A 22,435-nucleotide genomic window follows, 5' to 3' on the forward strand; every position below is an offset into this window, starting at 1 on the left:
TCTTTCGTCTGACTAGTGATTCATCTCTAAGTAGAATGTCAGGATTACAATTAACTCTTGAAAATTTAATTTGCATTATTAAACAAGAACTCTCTCCACTTTTTAAATACTTGTTTTATTTAAGACCATCACCGCACATTTCCTCTTATCCCTTTTTGCATAAACATTCTATCCGTAAATTCAGTTGGACGGTTGTAGAATAGTGTGTAATCCTGAATACGGAAATATCATAGCAAATGGATAAAATAGACGGCTGCTTGCTGTAAAAGTGATAAAATAATATTCTTAATTTGAAATTCAATATTGACAATCTTGGCTTAATGTTGGCTGTAATACGCCAGGGCTAGAGAACAGTGGGAGAGAGCTAGAAGGGAGATATGAGCCCTAGGCTCATTAGGGCGTGGTTCTCTGTAAACTAGAGAAGGCTACTATAGGCTAATTGAAGCACCTGTTGCCAATTAAGGCTTAGTCAGGAATCTAATAACCTCCCCTACCCTCCTACCCCCGCCCCCTTCAGGCAGATAGGATGGAGTGAGGAAGAAGAGGGGGTCAAATTTGGAGGTGTGTTGCTCAGATTTGAGAGACCAGAGAATTGGATGAAGGAGGCTGTGTCCCAGCAAAGCAAGGAGACTCCTACCCCCAGGATCTAGGACTGAGTGTAACCCTACCTAAGTGGGGGGGAGGGAGGGAGGGAGGAGGATAAGAAACCTGCAGGAATTGAGAGGGTCTGGAGCTTAGACCTAGATCCCTTCCCTGCTTCCCTTCTCTACCACCTTTCTGATCCTCTATCGGGGCCGTTGGAGCCTCAAGAGCTGGGGCAGTGGGTGTTGTCGTAGCCCTCTGCCAAGAAAAACATGGGACCCATCATACAAACATTGACCATTTTTTATGACTAAAATTAATGTACAGATTACTCCAGACCTGCTTCAGATTTTCATGAATAGGCCAGTTCCGTAATAGCAAATTAGAATCTGTGGCAATGGTAATATAAATATAAAGGTATCACTTATTATTTTCATCTTCAGTGTTTGTTAGTATTTTAAACATGTATTAACCATTATTTTCTTTTTTTGTTTTTGCAGCTGCTGACTTGTTCATAGATTTGGAAAATGCATTTCAGGGAAAAATTGATGCAGCTTACTTTGAGACCAGCAAATACTTGTTGGATGTTCTCAATAAAAAATACAATTTACTGGAGCACATGCAGGCTATGAGGCGCTACTTACTTCTTGGTCAAGGAGATTTTATAAGACACTTAATGGACTTGCTCAAGTAAGACGACATGCAGTATAATTATAATGCATTTCTAATATTTGCAAATGTACAATAGATCATTTTCTAAAAAATTTTTTAAATGCAGCTAATATTTTATTATAATGGGTATGTAAAGATTCTTAGATTCAACAAATATCAGACTCTTTTTTTCCTTTTGATATTAGTTGAAATTTGGTTTCTCCTGTAAGTAGTGAGTATGAAAGAATTCCGAGATCGTTGAAAGCTGAATTACTGTTACTCTCATCCTCTTGGCTGCTTGCATTTCCAATACCAGTTATTTATAAATTTTGTCTCACTTTCTAGTTCTCTTAAAACACCGATCATGAGCACTGCTCAAACGCAACATTTCTACATCTTTTTAGGTTTAAGTCTTTGATTTTTTTCCCCCAAAAAATGTTTAAAGTGTGTAGTTAAGACCGATGATTAGAGCTTCATTGGCAGTTCACAATTTAACTTTTGGCACCCTCAACTACAACCATAAGTGCCCAGATGAGTTTGTAAGAAGCATACTTGCACAGTTTTATTTTAGTTGGTGGTCATGTTGCTGAATTTCATACGTAAAAGGAAAAAATCCATAAGCATCTCTTCTTTTCCCACAAAACAGTTTGTGTATTGCAGAGCTTCCATTAGCTTGGTAAACATCAAAAACAACTTTGGCCAACAACATTGATGAAATGTGTCTGCACTTTTTCAGAAAACAAATAATGTGCAGCAAAAACCCCTAGAGATGGCATATAGAATCAATATTACATTTGACGCATAAGTAGTGGGGAACTTTTTAGTGCAGAAAAACAGCCACTTGATATAGAACTTTAAAAAGTTTCCATTAAATTGAGGATTATGTCTAATTTTTAAAGTTTTACATCAAGAAGTGTTTTTTTCCTACCAGAAAGTTTCATCAGCCAGCCCTAAGTACTTAAGATTCTTATGTACAAAATTCTCATAACCATTAACTAAAATTAGTGACTTGCTGGTTCTAGCTGCTGTATTAATGAAGTACAAATAAACAGTAGTTCGTTCTGATTTTAAATGTGACTAAAATTATAGAACAGTTTTGTGTTAGATACCAATCTAATCTTTAAAATTGAATCAAATAGTAATAAATCTCTTACTAAACATTGATGTTTGTGATATATAGACAAATTACTTAAAATCTCTCAATGTTGTTTAATATCTCATTTCTCAGTCATTCAGGTAGTGAATGTAAACAGTTGTCCTTAATTTTGAAAATGCATTTTGGAGAATGTTTAAGTGTTGTGTAAACTCAATGCAGTTGCTACTGTACAATATCATAAACTGTATATAATGACTTTATTTTATGACCTCCAGGCCAGAGCTTGCCCGACCAGCTACCACTTTGTATCAGCATAATCTGACGGGAATCCTTGAAACAGCTGTCAGGGCAACTAATGCACAGTTTGATAATCCTGAGATCCTCAAACGTTTGGATGTTAGACTTCTGGAGGTACTCTTGGTCATTTCATCTTCTGACATAAAAGTTATTTTCTGGTATCAAGATCTGAAATTAGCTTTTGGATCAGATGAACATCTGATCTCTATTTGTGCTGAACCATACTCTTCTGTCCAGTATGGGGGCACGTCTAAACTACGTTTTTATTTTGAAAGAAGATATGCAATTTCTGCAGGAATTTGGAAATCTTTTGATCGTGTGTTAGAAAGAGGATCTTTTGAAAGTGAAAGTAGTCTGGACCCGTTTTTTTCAGGAAAAAAACCCTTTTTTGAAAAATCATGTAAATCTTTTTTTTTTTCCCAAAAAAATAGCGTGTCCAGACTACTTTCACATTCGAAAGATCCTCTTTCAAAAATGCGATTAGAAGAAGATTTGCAAATTCCCGTGGAATATGCATATCCTCTTTCAAAAAATCTTTGTAGTTTACACGTAGCCTTTGTATTACTCAGCACAATAGCACAAATTTACACAGCACAAATTTACCTTACCTGCTGGAGATTCCCAGTAGAGAATTCCGTCTTCTCACTCTATATTGAGTGGATCTTTGGTGTAAAGTTGGTGGGCCTCCTGCTGTGCCAGCTCTTCCCTCTTGTCTCCTTTCCACCCTCAAATGTAACACTAGCTCTACTGAGTTTGATCATCTGCTTTTATAAGGTCCCTTACTCTAGCAGTATGAGAGAGTAGGGAGAGTCCTGCTGTAATTTATACAGGGGCTAGTGGTCGAGAAACGGGGGGCTCAAATTAACTGATTGGTCACCACTCTGAGAATTGGGGGGATCAGAGTCTTTGTGACACCAGTGGTACAGAATCATGAAGAAAATGAATAGTGAATATTTTCTGAGTCAGCCTTGCAAGAGAGAGACTTCTGTAAATTATGGGAGTTTCGTGAGGGAATGTGATGCTTAGCCTGGGCCTGCTATGGACAGGGGCTGCTCCAGCTGGACTAGAGAGTCTACCATCCATGGCAGGCCCCCACCAGTTAACCATAACAGGTAAGCATCACCCAGAAAGCATTAACCATTCACATCCCTAGTCTAAAATGTGATTTTTCTCATCAAATGGAAGGGGAGGACTGTGATAGCAGGGAAAGTTACACTTTTGAATTACCACAGGGGAGCAGCAAGCCCTGGGAATAGTTATACTTCCCAGTGACCATGGGGAGCAGCAGTGGCCTACTCTGGCCTGGTCCGGTCCTTGCCCCTGTCTTCAGCACCCTCCCATAATTCCCAACTGTACTCCGGCACCCCCACACCTTGCCCTGAGCCCTTCCTCACTCACGATCCCGGACTCCTGCACCTCCCACATCACCAGCCCCTTGCGCTGAAGGATTTGAGCAATGCAGGTAAATCTTCTAAATAATATTAATATAGATAAATAGAAGCCATTTTTGGTAAATGTAACTTAATTTTCATATTTCTTGGGAGAACGGTATACAAGACTTCAGCATTGTGCAGACATTGGTACATGACTAAATGTTGCCTTTTTTTTTTTTTTTTTTTTTTAAATATAGGTATCTCCTGGTGACACTGGATGGGATGTCTTCAGTCTAGACTATCATGTGGATGGGCCAATTGCAACGGTAAGACTATATATTGTAGTTTGTCTGGGTTTCTCAGATAGCCACTTACATTGCTAATGCTTTGTTATTAAAATAGCCTTTTTATTCTAGAAATGGATGATTAAAGAGATTATTTGGCATATTAGATGCACCATTGTATTAACAGTTCAACCAAAATCTCAATTTCTCTAAATTATTAATGAGTGTTAAAATGCTACAGTTAAACATTCATTACTTAAAATAAATAATTCATTTGTTCCAGCAAAATTTTAGCAAGTACTTTATAAATGGATTGTTCATTTTCTGCCATTATTTTTAGACTGCAGCAACTAATTTGGGATAATTGTAAGAAACTGTAAAATGTATTTAGGGGAATTTATTTGTACTAGTATAAATTTGATACAGTATTCATTAAGACTGATGAGCTAATAGTTGCACTGTTGTTCAAAATGCTTTTATTGTATGTAAAGAATTTCAGTGTGTTTTTTAACAAGGTCTCAAAAAATACATCTCCAGGCCTTGCATTCCCCATCCTTTGGGGCAGATTTTTTTTTTTGGTAATGACTCAGCCATATAAATTTGTTTCTTTATACTTAAGCCACCCCAACTAATCTAATTTTGACCATTTGACATTATCATTTGAGCATACATAGTGCAATCCTCAATTGTAGTGAAATAAATTTCAGCAATAATATAGATACTTTCTGTGCATCAGTTATTTGATAAGTACAAGTTAGATTGTAATCAACTTTACTTTTGCAATTCATAGCAAACTTTTGATTACGCAACTTTTTACCTTTCAAATCACTAGTTAAAGGAAGATAGACAATTCAGCAAGTAATTAAGCAAATAGAACTTGCCTAATATTATACAGGTAATTGATTTAAACAAGACATAAAAATAATATTGTCTATTGTAAATTTAAATGCTGCTACTTAGGAAAAATTTCCCTGGAACTTTTTTCTGGATGGCTTAGATACTTTTGATTAGGTACATTGCTATCCATCCCCCATGAATCAATCGGAATGCAGGCTCCTCCACAAATGCACTATAGTCTGTATATCTGCAACTCTTAGGCTATTCCAGAACTATTTTTGAGTAAAGGAGGAAAATTGGTTCTGAGGGATTTGAGGTATACAGCTATCCACTAGGAATTAGGTTTGGTGAAGGGCTGTGCATCACTGCTGATTGCTTGAGGACATGAGGTGAAACTAAGAGATTTTTAGGAACCAGTGTAGGAAAAATTAACATCTTTTTATGAAGGATTAAAGTCTCAGTGGATCCTTGTTTGTTTTTTTTACTAAGCACTTTGAAGAAAATGAAATACCACTTCATTTTTAACTTACAGGGAAGCCATCAGGCCTTTGTTTGGGAGACCTTGAAGGTCACATTTGAAGAGGAATATTAAAACTCCATGTGCACAACAAAAGGTCTAACTTCAAAGAAATCCTGAGCACTTATAGGAGAGTGCCGGGCACCCTCTACACTGTTACCTCATTGGGAATTGAAAGATGCTCAAAACCTTCTAAAAATAAGCAGTGCTTTCTGTTCTGACAAGGTCTCAAGTGTTTATAATTGGAATAGTTACAGACCCGTAACTAAAATGGAGTTTTATGGTCCTGCTATAAATTGAAAATAAGCACATACATAGAAGTATTAGAATTTTGTAAAGTAATGTAACTTACTACCGTACAGTAATTTGTAAATCTCATGTATAGAAATATACATAACATTTTATTCATTTATTTCTTATTCTAATCAAGTCAAAAATACAATAATAGTGTTGATTTTTATATATAGCTTACTGTTGCAAATGTAAATATGTCCACTGTAGGTATACTCTGGAGTAAATGCAAATGCTGCATTTCTGCAGTCCAGAGTGTTGCATTAGTACTTGGAAGCTTTAAGTTGCTGTTTCAGTTAACAATAGGAAAATACATTAGAGAAGCTCTGTGTGTAGCTTGGCAGTGTATTAGAAAATATATATGTAGTTCTTTGAATCTCTGAACATATAAGACTTTTATTCTTAATGGACTACAGTTCAACTGTGGGTGCATGTGTGTGAGCGAAAAAACCACTGAGATTGAGCAAAAAGAATAGTTTAGTACTCCAATATCCATCAATCAACCCAGACAGTTGGTACAGATTGTAATATCAGTACATGGAGATTTGGGGGGAAGCAAAGTTATTATGAAATATCTCTATGTATAAAGAGGGTTTCTGTCTAGTCCTGCTTAATTGTCTTCCTGTCTCCAGCAGGTAGACAAAACCAAGCAAGAGAACTTGTCTTGGAAATTTGGGCCCTGATTTTCTAAATGGCATGTGCACTATTACTAGTATTGCACGTTCTGTTGTGGTAAAGAGATACAGAATTTGAGCAGAGTGGAGGTCAAGGGGGAAGGTTAGTGTCTGTGAGGTAATGACATAGGGATGATGATAGGGGAAGCTATCTTTGTAGTGGGTGAGATAATTAGAGTCTTTGTTTAGACCCATACATAAAGTGTCAAATTTAAGCATGAATGACAATTCTGAAGCTTCTCATTGAAGTCTGGAGTTAAAGTCTCTCTGAAGCAATATGCATGTTTTAAGGTCATTGAGGGAATGGTCAGTCTGGCTGAAATGGCAAGCAGCAGCTTTCTCTGTGTGAGAGTGTCTTATGTCTGTTTTGTGTGCATTGATTCTTTGGCGAAGTGTCTGAGAAGTTTGTCCAATGTACATAGCAGACGGACACTTTAGGCACATGATGGCATAAATTATATTTCTGGATGAACAGGAATATGTGTTCTCGATCTTGTAATAGGCATGGTTAGGTCCAATAATGGTGTCAGCAGAGTAAATATGTGGACAAAGCTGGCACTGGGGTTTGTTGCAAGGGAAAGTTCTAGGGTTGGTATTAGTGTGGTATGTCCTGTAGTTGTAGGCCCTGTAGGATCCTGCTTCATTGCTAATGAACACTCACAGAAATACCAGGCCTACACACCAGCCTGTTTGATTCAATTCAGGATTAACGCCTTGTATAATACCGCAAACTAAGCTATAGTGTCGTTTTCACTATAAATATCTTGACTATCCAAGATTCAAGAGATAGTGAGTAGGTGTAGTGGAAACAAGAGTTACATACGAAACAAAATCATAACAAGCTTTCTGGTGATGAAACTAACCTTCCTTAGGTTACCCTGTTATCTCACCCCAAATGTTCTTTGCAGTGTTTCAGCTAAGGCTGATTGTGATCCCATTTTCATGAATGTAATTGCACTGCCCAATTACTTTCCCTAGGTATAGAATAAAGGGGTGTGTTCCTTGACTTCTTATAGCCCCCAAAGTTCATTATGTGTACTCAGTCAGGATAACTCTCTGTGGTTTATACTGCCTCCCTGTTGATTTCATATCCCTCCATTGGTTTCATATGTAAATGATTCTCCATTGTGTTTGCTTACAAAGCTTAATTTACATGCCAGCTGAGATTGTGACTTATGTCTGTCAGAAGATCCATTTGTCAACTCTATCTTGCCTACATGCTTTTAAAACATACTTTCAGTATACATAAATAGCCTCTTACATTGCACCTGTACATTCATTTCACAATAATATTAAAAACCAATGATATCCTGGCTTTCTTGTAAGATCCCATATGATGTTCTTTGGTGACTTAGAATGTACATTCCCAAAACAGGATATTCTTGTAATCCCTACCTTGCCAGTTGGCATTGAGGGATTCATGGGCTAACCACCCCACTCCTATGTGCTTTTTTTGGGAGGAGGGATGGTCAAGGTTAAGAAGAGTAGGGGATTCATAATGAAGACCAGTGTCTAGGAACCAAGAGGCTTCAGCCTTTTCTTCCTGGAGAGTGGTCACAATTCAGTCTCTCTTCTCCCGCCTCTCCCCCTCTCCAGCTCTTCTTCCTGGAGCTGAGTTATCATACAAACAGTCCCTTTATTCCATGGGGGAGCCATTCCTTAAGCCAAGTTCCTGTGCTTCTAACTACCTGGCCTTCATCTCTTACCTTACGTGATGAAATGTCCTGTGGCACCTTAGTGACCAACAAAAAATATATATATAGTATAATGAGCTTTCATGGGCAAAACCCATCTATTCAGATGAGCTTAGGTGGAGAAAAAAGTGGTACTATCACAATTACAATAGGAAAAGAAGGGAGAGGAAAGAAAAAGTACCTGTCAATTGTAGTGCAGGTGCTAATGAAGCTGATTGAGTGAGCTGGAAGTGTCTCATGTTTAGCTTTTGATGTCAGTGATGCGTTAAATAAAAGGAAGACTGGTTTTTATAACGGGCCATCCAGTTAGTGCTTTTGTTAAGCCGGAGGAAAACAGTTTCAAATTTGCACATGAAGGTCAGTTTCGTGCTCGCTCTCTGTAGTTTGCTTATGAAATTTCTTTGCAGAAGAATGGCTGCTTTTAAAACCATTAATGAGTTCCCAGGCAGATAAAAATTCCCCTACAGGTTTTGTGTTACCATTCCTGATGACTTATGTCCATTTATCCTATGTCATAGAGACTGTCCAGTTTGGCCACTGTACATGGCAGAGGGGCATTGTTGGTGCTTGATGGCATATATCACGTAGAGGATGTGTAGTTGTGTGAGCCTCTGATGATGTGGCTTATGTGGATAAGTCCTGTGATGGTGTCACTTGTACAGATGTGTGGACAGAGTTGGCAGGGGTAGGTTCCTGGGTGAATGTGTCTGAGCCGTGCTGTGTGTCTGCTGGAATGAGGCCATGGCCAGTACCCAACACACCACACACCTTAGACATCAGAGGCCACCAGGACTTCTTAATACAGGTGTCTCAGACACTCAGGCTACAAGCAGAGGAGATTATCGAGGATGTAGACCCTATGGTGGACATCCTTGATCCTATGGGCCCTTAAAACTATATAAACTAACATTAAGTTGTTGTTGTGGCAAATCCCAGCATCCATACCTCCCACCTCGCACCCCCCAGCTAACGGAGCTGAACACTGCTACTTGGTTCCCCATAATGGGCACAAGCATCTTTTCACTAGGGATGTTAATGTGCTGTCATGTACACAGTTAACCAATAAGCCTGGGTTCGCTGATTAACCCAAACGGTTACACACACACCCAACCCCTACTAACTCTGTATCAGAGGCAGCGGGGTGGAAACCGGAACTGATTCCAGTTCCAGGGAGCCAGTGTGCCCGTTCCTGCAGAGCCGCCTGCCTTCGCAGTGCTGCTGCCTCCCAGAGAGGCAGCAGGGAGGGGAGGGCAGGTGGGAGCTGGTGCTTGGCTTAAAAGCTGTGGCTTCCTGCAAGCACTGGCTCCTGCCTGACCCCCACATGTAAACGTGTAACCTCTGAAAAATAAATGTGTTTTAACATCCCTACTTTTGTGCCACCCTGGCTGTAGGTATGTGAAAGAAATGCTGGAGACTTGCCTGATGACCTAGTTTCATGAAGTTCTCCTGTGCCAGTGCAGACTTTGACTTGGTTTTATTGTATTGGATCTTTTTACTCTGATTTTTTTTTCCTGATTCAGGTTTTATAATGGTGTTTTGCTTATTGTTTTTGCAGTTGATGACAGAATCAGATCATCTCCCTGAATAGAGGGACTAACATCCCTAGAGCTTTGGGTGTATTTCCTGATGTTATCTGTTGATAAAACCTATATATATAAATTGGGATATTGTAGAAAAATTTTAACAAACCAAATGAATGGGTTGTAAATCTGGTAATTTTATTTTAAACTGCTATATTGGTTTTATTTGCAGGTATTTACACGAGAGTGCATGAGCCACTACCTAAGAGTGTTTAACTTCCTATGGCGAGCAAAGCGGATGGAATATATTCTCACAGACATATGGAAAGGGCATATGTGCAATGCAAAGCTTCTGAAATGTATGCCAGGTAAGAGAAAAACAGAATGGGTAATGTGGTTACTCATGTTTTTAGATGCAATTTAGCTAAAATTGTACACCAGAGAAAAATCCAGCTAGTGGAGATAAAAAAAGAATTCATAAAGAACATTTCATTGGTACCTATTCAGAAATGTCTTGTTTTTATTATTTAATTTCTCACATAAGAAATGTGAGTGAGGAAAAAATGGCATAGTAGCTGGGAATGGAAAGTCTATCCTATGCCTTTTCTATTATTACTTCTTGAACTTCAGCCATTGAATGCTTTTAGCACTGAGAACTCCTTAGATTCTGTTCACTTCCTTTATACTTTTTCATGGGAGGAAAAAGGTGAAAATCCAATGCAGTTGTTTTTAACATATACATCCAAACAGAATGGTGTTAGTCCGAAGTGGCGAAACTGTAAACTAAGCCTATTACGTCTATTTTTAAAAAGAATCTCACAATCAAGATATATAAAATTATTTCAATCCATTTTTTTTCATAATACATAAAATGACATTTTTATTTTGGTAGCACAGCTTGTTCTAGTCTGGTAGTATCTTTTGCTACAGGCAGGTTATTAGATGGCTAAACCTTTTGTATAATGAACAGGGTCCCAATCCTGCATTATACAACATGAGGGCACTTGGGCAGGGCTCCACGTGAAGTTTTATTCTCGCATTGTGCATCATATATACTGCAGGCTCACTGCACAGATATGAAATTGCTTTTCACCTAGTTATAGGTTAGTGTATTTTAGTGAAAAAACCTGAAGTTTTTATCTTCAGAGCAAAAGCCAATTTTGTTTGTTTAATTTAGTACTTGATGTTTAAAAAAAAAAAAACCCTGTTGTATGGCTAACATGGAAATTAGATGTTCAGTTGCACTTGCGTACATGGTAACAACTTCAGCATGGACTGTTTAGGAGCATAAAGCCAGTATTGTTTGTCTGAACTAAGGCAATTGTAGAAGAACAACCAATCTTGATAAAGTTACATGTAATGTAAAGTTACATGTAATGTGGTTTTTTTAAAGTATATGAAAGTATAAAACAGACTTGAGCTACAAATAGTCAAGTTTATCTTCATCTTACAAATTTTATGTTCTCTAATTAAATTTAAATTAGTTTTGATTACAGTAAGCTAAATAGGTATGCATTCATGTGTGGTCTTGAGGTAAGAGGTTACTGAGCATGAAAGTGGAGTAGTCACTTCACTTACTGCAATGAGTACAGTGGGGAGAAGGTTCCAATAAAACATAGATGAAGGTGAATGTGACAGATGTTTTCTAATTTTCTTGTTGCCTGAATCCCACTTTTGCAAAGCCAGGACTTGTCTCCTGCTTCTATAAGATATTCTGCAGAGAGCACTGAAGTTCCCTTTAAACTGTGCGGCTGCACAGCAGCCATCAAGGGCCAAGCCAGAGCCCCTTTCCTTACCTCAGCCTCAGGGATGCTTGTACCCAAACCCCTCATCACTGGCCCCACCCGAAAACTTGTACCACCAGCCAGAGTCCTGCCTCCTCCACTCCGCCTCCCCACACCCTAACCCTCTACCTAACCCCAGAACCCCTTCCCATATTTGAACCTCTACCACATGAATTTTATGTGCACCAATATGAAGGTGATGAATCACACATTGCCTCCATACTGGTGCACTTAACACAATTAACTCCACACACACACGAGGAAAAAAATAGAGGGAATGTTCAGTGTGCTCTGCACTGTTGTGACTTGGTTCAGTTGAATCTGATATGAAAATATTGACTGAGACATTGCTTTCAATGTATTTTATGAGAATGGAGCCAAAAATAGTGATAGATGAACACAAGTTCTAAAATAAAATCAAGTTCTATCTTCTCTATAGGTCAGACTTGTCCAATTGTTTCTAATTGCAGGAACTACAGAAAGTCAGGATTGAGAGTTTTACCAGCAATACCAAAATAGGACATAAGGTTAATAGTAAGCCATTCATGTACACAATCTTTTCATTTAATCAGGCTCCCTAAACTGGATTGAAACTAAGATAATTGTACTGTATTGAGTACTCAGTGCTGAGATAGCAGGACTTGATGGATAGAGCTCTGTAAATCTATGAATATCCACTTTATATCCATAGACCATGTTTTTGGATTGCACAGGGTTATAAAGTTTGTATTTGTGTGGAGCTTTTCCAATGGGACATTCAGAATGACAGATTTCCATCTGTGAAGTGTGTAGATGATGGCATTCTTGATTTAGTTAATGTGGAAGTACTGTCACAATGTAGGAGCTGTGAAATGAAGTCTTGGGGAAGTCGGATGATACCCAGCCTGGAAAACAGTGATATTAATAGAGAAGTCCCACAAAAAGGGCATAACATTTATATCCATGAATTAATACTTGTCTCCTGCTTCTATAAGATATTCTGCAGAGTGCACTGAAGTTCCCTTTAAACTGTGCGGCTGCACAGCAGCCATCAAGCAGCCATTGGAATTCGATTTGCAGTGTGCTTTGGCCATAACTTGGTAGAGCTATTTCATGATGAACATTAGTTTTTCCTCTTCGTCTGCCTCAATGTAATAAATTGAGAGATACATTAGAGCTGCAGCGGGCAACCTGCAGGCCATGAGATATTTTGCTGAGATTGACCATCTGCAGGCACGGCCCTCCACACCTCCTGGAGGCTGTGGTTGTTGTTCCTGGCTTGTCAGAGCTGTGGGAACTAGTGGTTAGCATGTGCCTATGGCATGTGCTTCTTCACACAGCTCCCATTGGCTGGGAATGACTAATTGCAGCCACTGAGAGCTGTGAACGGCCATACCTGCAGCTGGTCAATGTCAGAAAAATGTCTCATGGCCCACCAGTGGATTACCTTGATGGGCCACATGCAGCCTAGGGACTGTAAGCTGCCCACCACTATCTTAGTGTCTAAAACTGCTGTATCTTAAACCTTCCAGTTCTTTTCCCCCCAGCTTCTCCACAAATAGGTACAGTAAAACTCCATTAGTCCGGCATCCAATGTTCTGGCACTCCTGATGGTCTGGCACGATCAGGAACCCGGAAGTGCTGGGGCAGCCGGACTGGCTTCCCCCATTCAGCCGCTGCTGAAACTGACCAGCAGCTGAATCGGGGAAGCTGGGAGCAGAACAGCTGCGGTGCTGCTGGGTTGGTCCCGTAGCGCTGCCCCTTGGGGCTGCGGGACCAACCCGGCAGCACCCCAGCTGCTCTTGGGATGCCTGGGGCAAAGCAGCTGGAGTGCTGCCGGGTTGGTCCCACAGCGCGGAGGGACGGCGCTATGGGACCAACCTGGCAGGACCCCAGCTGTTCTGCCCTAGGTGTCCTTGATTCAGCCGCTGCTGAAACTGATCGGCGGCTGATTCCAGGAAGCCCGGGGAAGAGCAGCTCTGCCCCGGGCTTCCTGGAGTCAGCCGCTGATCAGTTTCAGCAGCGGCTGACTTGGGGATGCCTGGGGAAGAGCAGCTGGGGTCCTGCCGGGTTGGTCCCGTAGCGCCGTCCCTCTGCGCTGCGGGACCAACCCAGCAGTACCCCAGCTGCTCTGCTGCAGGCATCCGCGATTCAGCTGCTACTGAAACTGACCAGCAGCGGCTGAATCAGGAACGCCTGGGGCAGAGCCGAACTATCGGAAGGGGGAGCTATGAGGGATCTGGGGTGGCATCCCCTCCGACCCCACTCCAGACCCCTCATAGCCCCCTCCCTTCCGACAGTCCAGCATATCTGATAATCCGGCATCCCCTGGGTCCTAAAGGTGCCGGATTATCAGAAGTTTACTGTATATTGCATTAGGCTGTCAAACTCCCCTTAGAATTCAGATGCAGCTTCATTACCAGTTCGTAACTTGTATCCTATTTTCCATATCAATTCCTGTCCCTTCAATAAACTCAAGTCTGATTTAGCGATCGTGCATATGCTAAGGGGCTAAGAGAGAAGTGTAGCAACCAAAGCAACAAATCAGAAAATTCAAGAAAGGTTTTATGAAAGGAGATAGCCAACTCAGTTCTTTACTTCAAAACTTCTTTGAGTTCTTTTGTTTTTTAAACTACATTGCCAATTTCAACACATCTTACTCCAATGGATACATCAGTTTAACTAGGTCTAACTTTCATTCCTTCTTAATTTGAGATGTGGATTATGAACATGGAAAACCTGAAGTGACATTAAAGCTCTGGCTCGTGTTAATTAATAGAAAAATTAAGGATTACTTGGAAAATTAAGGATTACCTTTATTTATGCTTAGGCGAATTGTTGGGTTATATTTTACGTTTTTGTGTGCTGGAATACCTGGGGATTCCATTTTGTGCCAAAAATAGTATCTGGGCCATAGTCGTCATCTTCGAGGAGTGTCTCTGTAGGTGTTCTACCTTAGATTGTGGGTGCTCCACCTGAGGTCTTGCAGTGCCATTGTGCATGTAGACGGAGATTTACAATAGCAGTGTCCTCCGGTGTGCTGCGCATGTGAGGCAGATGGCATGTGCAGCAACCGTCCCTTCAGTTCCTTCTCTACTGCTGTCGGCGTTGGTCAGAACTTCAGTTGCTCTTCTTATTCATTTACTAGTTCAATATTGTTACAGTTAGTTAGTTTTGTTGGTAGTTAATCGGTTAGAATTAAGATTTATTTTCTTTCTCTTAAAAAAAAAAAAAAAAAAAAAGTTAGACTGCGATTTTTTTGGTATAACAGTCCTACTATCATTGGGATGCCTGGCTCCCCAGGTTTCAAATGTTGCCTCTCCTGCAGGCTTTCAATCCCCATCTCCAACGGTCACTCCAAGTGCATGAGCTGCCTCGGTCAGATACGCATTACAGCACAGTGCGAGCACTGCAAACAGTTTACAGCTTTCACAAGGGAGGCACGGGAGCTCCAATTGAAACTTCTCTCACTAGAGAACATGGTAAGACCAGCTTCAGATCAGGATTATTCATCTCCCCCACACCAATTGTCACCCCTGGCCACGTCTGAAAAGTCAGCGTCAGCCAGCATCTCCTTGAGGGACTCTTCCTCTGACCAGAATTGAAAGCGGTCCCATTCCTTCAGCAAAGGTCTCTCTCTCTCTCTCTTCCCCCCCCCCCCCCCCCCCCCCAAAATGAGAGCAAGCACCTAAACTTCCCTCTGCACCAACACCTACCAGGCTTCGGGACAGGGAGGCTCCGGGACCATTAGGTACCAATAGTTTCCAAGGGTCAAAGGACCTACATAAGCCTTTCAAGCCTTCAGGCAAGGCCAAGGCAAAATCAGCACCATTGGCACCACCAGTGCATACATTTGCTCTGAGAAGAAAAATCAAGCCGGGTACAACTGTGGCATCGCTGTCACTGAAGAAGGAGAAGCTGCACCCATGCCACCTCCAGCACTGAGGAGCTACAAGCATGCAGTACCGACACCCTCTAACTAGGTACCATTGGCGCCGCAGACTGCGGCCATAGCTCCACCCCAGCTTCCCCTGGCACCACATATGCCAGTGCCAGCACCCTTCACCACAACAGAGGAGCTCAGGGTATCCTCAGTGCCCACAACACCGCTATTTGGTATCAACAGCATCCCCACATCAAGCAGCGACCTATATTTGCTTACTCCAGGCTCAGCATCGTCCTTGTTGAGTGATGACAAAGAAGACGCTCTGGTCGGCACCCATTCTTCAAGACGTTCTTCCCCAAAACAGCCTCAACCACCAACACTTACATGGGCACAGCAACAACCACTGAAATGGCTGTCCCCTCCGATGCCGCTTACCCCTAACTGGCCTTATTGGGACCTGTGCGTTCCGTATTGGGTTCAACACCAGTTACAGGGTCAACAGTTCATGACGACGGCTCCTGCTTCTAGAGCCGTGGTCACCAACCAGTAGATCGTGAGCTACCGGTAGATCTCAGGGGCTCTAAGAGTAGCTCTTGAGCCCTCTCTGAACTGCGCGCCTGCGCAGTACATTTACATTAGATTTCCTCATTTGAGGAGCAGCTACTCACTGAGCAACACCACAGGTGAGTAGCTGCGAGGAATGGTGGGAGCTGGGAGGTCGGGAGGGCTGAAACACCCCAGCCAGCTGACTGTGGCTGTCAGCTGAAAGAGGCTGCCCCGCGCTCCATCTGATTGGCGGCTTCTCCTCTGCGCCTGCCCATGTGGAGCTTGGTGCACCCTGTCTGACCACCATGGCCAGCTGGCCGGGCAGCCACTTCTCTTCCCTCCAGCCCGGCTGCCCTGCGGTCAGTCCAGGGAGGCTGCGTCTAGCTCCAGCTGTGCTGGAGCAAGCTTCCCGGGCTGAGCGCAGGGCAGCCGGGCGGGAGTGAAGAGAAGTGGCTTCCCGGCCAGCTGGCCATGGCGCTCAGTCAGGGTGCACCAAGCTCCACGTGGGCAGGCGCAGAGGGGAAGCCGCCCGATCAGCTGGAGCGCGGTTCAGCCTCCTCTGGGCTGAAGGCCACAGCCAGCTGGCCAGGCAGCTTCTCCTCTGCACCAGCCCACGTGGAACGTGGTGCACCCTGGCTGAGCACCACTTCCAAATGTTGAAAAACCTCTTCCAAATGTTGGAAAAACCTCTTAAAAAAAGGAGCAGTATAAGGATTGGGGATAGCAAGTGATGGAGAGGAGGACAATAGAGAGGGCGGGGCTTCAAGGAAGGGGCGGGGCGGTAGATCTTGGCTTGGTCTGTCATTTTAAAAAGTGATCTTGGGTGTAAAAGGTTGGAGCCACTGTTCTAGAGCATCATCTCTGCCCCCCTTGACAGGTTGCTCTACCAAAAGGAGGAGGAGGAGATCGCTTCCAGTGATGAGGAATCATCAGCCTTCTCTCACTCGGCAACCCACATCTCCTCCTCCTCCTCCTGTGACAACACACTTATGCTCCCACCTCCTATGGTTCGAGACAACTTCCGTTCTTTCCAAGAACTTTTTAAACGGGTAGCTGATGTCCTTAAGGTCTCCTTGGTCAGCCTCCCTGTGACCCAACACAAACTGACTGTCATATTCCATTCCACGCCACACCAACCTCCAAACTGGCCTTGCCCATGGATCCTGCCCTTATGGATCCTGCCAAGATTGTATGGCAGACACCGGCCACGATTCCATCGGTCTGCAAGAGATCTGACTGCAAATATTATGTGGTACCACAGGGTGTGGACTTTCTCTTTTCTCGTCCTTCACCCACCTCTGTAGTGAAGGACGCTATCAACCAAAGGGACAAACAGAGTGCAGCATGCACTACCCCGTATGTAGTAGTGTTTAGATCATATAGGTTAGGAAGGCTTATTCCTCAGCCTCTCTTCAGCTACGTATATCGAATTATACAGCAGTGTTGGATAAATACCCACTACATCTTTGAACAGCTATCACTTTTTATTGACAATTTGTCAGAGGATATGAAATAACAGTTCTCTGCCAATATAAATGAGGGAATGTTGCTCTCCCCCACGGCCCTTCAAGCCACCCTCGATGCACCCAACACAGCCTCACGGTCCATTGTGACAGCTATTGTGATTAGGAGGTCCTCCTGGCTCCATATGTCAGGTTTTCCTTGGGAGTTACAGGCCACAATAAAGGATCTCCCCTTCCAGGGATCTAAGCTGTTCAGACTCAACCGATGCGACCCTCCATGCGCTCAAGGATTCCAGAACAACATTGAAAACTCTTGGGATACATGCGCTTGCAGCAAAGCGCGAACAAAACAGATATTTTAATCAGCGATACAAATCCTCTCTTTTCTATTAGCTCAGAGACACTTTAACAGCAGGAGGAGAGATAACAAACCAAACGCAGAGAGACCGCTGACCAACCAGCCATGTTTCAGCCATCTACCTCCAGGCAAACATTTTGAAGGTCAGGTTAAGAGTCCGATATCACCCCTTCATACGGAACAGGATCACATGCTCACTAGAATGGTGGGCGGATTAAAACAAATGTGCACCTGGGTACCCTTCCGCAGAAGTCCCCCGACAATTGCAGTCATGACGGACGCTTCCCTCCCAGGGTGGGGAGCACATTCAGGCCCCCTTACAGTCCAAATGATGGCAGTCCTATGAGTGCTCCCTCCATATCAATGTGTTTGAACTCAGGTACGTATGGTATGCCTGCCGGAACCTCCTGCTACAGATACAGGGCAACATAGTGCAGATTTTTATGGACAATCAAGCCACAGTGTACTACATAAACAGGCAAGGGGGAGCCACATCTTTTTGTCTTTGTAAAGAGGTGACATGCCTATGATTATGGCGTATAGAACACGATGTCTGTATACAAGCCTCTTATCTACTGGGCAATGACAATAATACGGCAGACATCCTCAGCAGGAAGTTCACGTCCAACCATGAATGGGAATTGGACAACAGCATACTCCACACTATAGTCTCACGCTGGGGATTCCCAAACGTAGACTTGTTTGCAACCTCTGCAAACAAAAAGTGTCCACAGTACTGTTCTTGTACGGGCATTGGATTACACTCAACAAAATAACAGCGGGGACAGCATCAATAATCCTCATCGCCCCAGGTTAGCCATATCAGATGTGGTATACTTACCTACATCATATGTCCCTAAGCCCTCCATGGCAGCTTCCGATAGTCCTTCATCTCCTGACTCAGCAACAAGGTCAAATTTGTCACCCATTTCACCACATCTTTTGCCTCCGAGCTTGGCTTCTCACTGGATCTCCTCAATAGAATCAACATTTATGGATCAGGTCAGACAGATCCTAATAAGTAGTCACAGAGTCACAATTAGAGAGGCTTACCTGTAAAAGTGGCGAAGATTCTCCTGGATGAATCAAACATCGGCAGATCCATTCATGATTCCATTGGCTGATATACTAGAATACCTCTTCCATCTAAAACCTACAGGCCTCTCACTCAGCTCGTTAAAGGTACACCTCACAGCCATAACCACATTCCACCAACCTGTTGAGGGCAAATCAGTCTTCACCCACCCCACGACTAAATGATTTCTAAAGGGCATCCAGAACATATTTATGCCTGTTAGGTCCCAGGCTGGGACTGGTTTTCTAAACTTTGTATTATGAGCTCTAACCCATGCACCATTCGAGCCTATGGCCACGTGTTCAGTGCTGCACTTTTCAGTGAAAGTTGCTACATTAGTCGCACTCATGTCAGCCAGAATAGTAAGTGAAATTGGGGCGCTGATGGCTGACCCACCCTTGACCATTTTTCAAAAGGGCAGGGTGGTCCTGTGACCACATCCAAAGTTCTTACAAACAATTCTTACTTCCTGGCATTGCAATGAATCTCTGGTGCTACCTGTCTTCTGCCCAAAGCCTCATGCCACTACCGAAGAAGCTAAATGGCACACACTTGATGTATGCCGCGCAATTGCCTTTTACCTAGAGAGGACAAAGGCAATTCATAAAACGAACAGACTTTACATCTCCACCACTACAAGATCCTTGGGCATGCAACTCTCGACCCAGAGACTTTCCAAGTGGGTCATAGACTGCATCTGTCTGGCTTACGCCAAATTTAACTAGCAGCCTCTGCTGCAATTATGAGTGCGTTCCACAAGGGCCATGGCAACCTTTGCAGCCTACCTTAGCAGCATCAATCTGATGGACATTTGCAGAGCCGCAACATGGTCTTCTGCATACACTTCACCTGACATTATGCCCTGGACACTTACCTGAAATGGGGCATGGAATTTGGACTCAAAGTCCTCACCAAAGCCCAACACGATTATTAACCGAAGCACCTGCTTCCTAGCACGGGTATTGCTATATAGTCACTTAAGGTGGAGCACCCAAGGGACACTCCTCAAAGAAGAAGAAAAGGTTACTCACTTTGTGCAGTAATGGAGGTTCTTCGAGATGGTTGTCCCTATCGGTGCTCCACCACCTGCCGTTCCTCCCCTATGCTTCGGAGGAGTTGTCCTTCCAGAGCAGAGAAGGAAATGAAGGGACGATTGCCACACATGCATGTAGCAGCACCGTGTGTGCCATCTGCTTCACATGTGCAACATACCAGAGGCCACTGCTACTGTTAATATCCATCAAGATGTGAAACAGCATTGCAAGATCTAAAGTGGACCACCCACAGGATCAATCATCTTGAAGAACCTCCGTTACTGCACGAAGTGAGTAACCGTCTCTTACGCTGAACTAGGGATTTAAAAAGTTAACCAGGTAGTTTGGTAAGCTTTTACCTTACTAACATGCTTACTGGTGTAATCAGTTAAGCAGTGCACAACTGGAGCAGCCCCCAGCCCGCAGTGTGGTGTAGCGGGCTTTGCCTGGCCCAACTAGAGTAGCCGCCTACTTGCAGTGGGCTTGGCCCAGCCTGGCCAGCACAGCCTACGGTCTGGCGAGCTCCCGTGTGCTGTGGTGGGCCAGTTTGGCGGTTAAACATACAGTTTGATTAAAATTTTAAATGGGATTTTACATACCTACTCTGAACTAGTACCGCTTCACTGCATGTTAGGTAGAAAATCTACAGGGTTGGTTTTTTAAAAAAACAAAACACTTTTTCTCTTATTCAGATTAATATCAGCATCTTGTGGCTATTTTTGCAATGTTCAGTTCAAAGATGTATTTAAAACATTTGTTTTGACTCATCAAAACTACAAAGTTGAAATTCTTAAAACAACCTTTAGAGGGCAGTAGCAAATTACAAATGGTTTTTCTGGCAGAGTGCATTTCCCGTCTACAGAGCTAAAGAACTTTTGTTTTATTTGGGTTGTTTATACAATATAGTCTCTTTCTTATGTCTAATTTTAAAGAAGATGGTATGTGTTAGTCCTTAGAAGTCTGATTTTAGTTGATTGCTGTTTGATAGTGTTGTGTTATACATTCTCTGATTTGTTTATGTGAGAAATACAAAATACTCAATCCAGGGAAGATTAAAATGATTGTTGGGAGAGCAGGGATCCATATTTGTCCCTCTTTGGTTGCTTTCGCTTTACATTTGTGGGGCAGGTGAACAATCTAGAAGTCTGGTTGGACTTTCAGCTGTTAAAAGAGCACATTAGCAGTTTTGGCTAGAACAGCTTTATTTAATCTATTTATATCCAGGAAACTACCTTTTCTTTTTTTCTTTTTCTTTTTCTTTTTCTTTTTCTTTTTCTTTCCAGATTTGAATGGATTAGTCATACCTTTGTCACGTCTAGCTTAAACCACATATTGTGTTCTATGTGTGGCTAGATCTTTCTATTCAGAAGTTTGAAGCTGATTTTGAATTTGAACTTGTCAGTGCTCTTTTTATAGTGCATATCTTTCTGGGAGTGCACAACTGTATTTTTGGCTCCATACTGGCTACCTAATAAGTGTTGGTTTATTATTGATTATTGATTTTGACCTAACCCTAAATGGACAAGTACCTGATATGTCAGGCCACTTCCTCCCCGTGGCTTGCAGTCACTCATGTGAATAGTGAAGGTATCTGAGTTGGAGCGCCACTCATTTAAGTGTGAGGGGAAACAACTGGGGAAGTTCTAACTGAAGGCCAATGGGCACCATTTCAGGTTTTGGGGGGAGGGCTGCTGCTGCAACCACTGATTCCATTCCAGAAGCTACTTTAGGTACCTGAAAACTTGTAATTTTTTTGCAGACGATAACTTAGAAATTAACTGACACAGTGTTACTAGTGAGTGAGTGTGTGTGTGTGTCTCTCTCTCTCTCTCTCTCTCTAGATAGATAGATAGATAGATAGATAGATAGTGGTCGTTTGGGGCTAAGCCCCTGGGTTCTGCGCTTCTTGGTGGGGTTTTCTTCATGTGCCTCAGAGGCTTTCACAGCCATGAAGGCAAGGGTACCCCGCTATCTGAGCACTTTTCATCCAGGGTATGGGAGGTCAGTCCCTACATTAGACCACAGGGCCATCTCCTGTTTCTTGCAGGCAGCCCACCAGCCAGGAGAGGGTTGGGGGGAACCCAGTCCTACCCACTTGCTCCAGGGTCCAGCCCAGGGCCCTATGGCGGGGGTAGACCCGAGAGGATTGCGAGGCCTGGCTCTTGCCCCAGGGAACAGTGGCCCCTCTCTGGGCCACTTTCCCAACCCCTCCTGAGTACCTCCTCCCAGTGCTTTGGGTCAGGCTTTGTTGCAGGCTGTCTAGGGTCAGTCTCCTTGTGCAAAGGACGGTGCAGATTCAGGAATCTCCCCAACATCCTCAGCCGTGAAGACTGAAGCAAAGAAATCATTTAGTTTCTCCGCAATGGCTTTATCGTCCTTGATTGTTCCTTTTATAGCTCGATCATCTAGGGGACCCACAGGTTTTTTAGCAGGCTTCCTGCTTCTAATGTACTTAAAAAAACATTTTGTTATTTCTTTTTGAGTTTTTGGCTAG

The 22,435-nt window shown here is 42.8% G+C and overlaps 1 protein-coding gene across 2 annotated transcripts in view; it reads left to right on the forward strand.

The window, feature by feature from the left end:
* TUBGCP3 (tubulin gamma complex component 3) overlaps positions 1–22,435 on the forward strand; it is a 133,054-nt gene that overhangs the window by 95,844 nt on the left and 14,775 nt on the right. For both annotated transcript variants that reach the window (XM_075918510.1, XM_075918547.1), the window contains 4 exons: positions 1,083–1,272; positions 2,605–2,740; positions 4,257–4,325; positions 10,049–10,184. In XM_075918510.1, the coding sequence (XP_075774625.1) occupies positions 1,083–1,272; positions 2,605–2,740; positions 4,257–4,325; positions 10,049–10,184 (531 nt within the window). The remainder of the gene's footprint in view (positions 1–1,082; positions 1,273–2,604; positions 2,741–4,256; positions 4,326–10,048; positions 10,185–22,435) is intronic.

Source organism: Pelodiscus sinensis, chromosome 1, assembly GCF_049634645.1.
Source record: "Pelodiscus sinensis isolate JC-2024 chromosome 1, ASM4963464v1, whole genome shotgun sequence".
Taxonomy (NCBI): Eukaryota; Metazoa; Chordata; order Testudines; family Trionychidae; genus Pelodiscus; species Pelodiscus sinensis.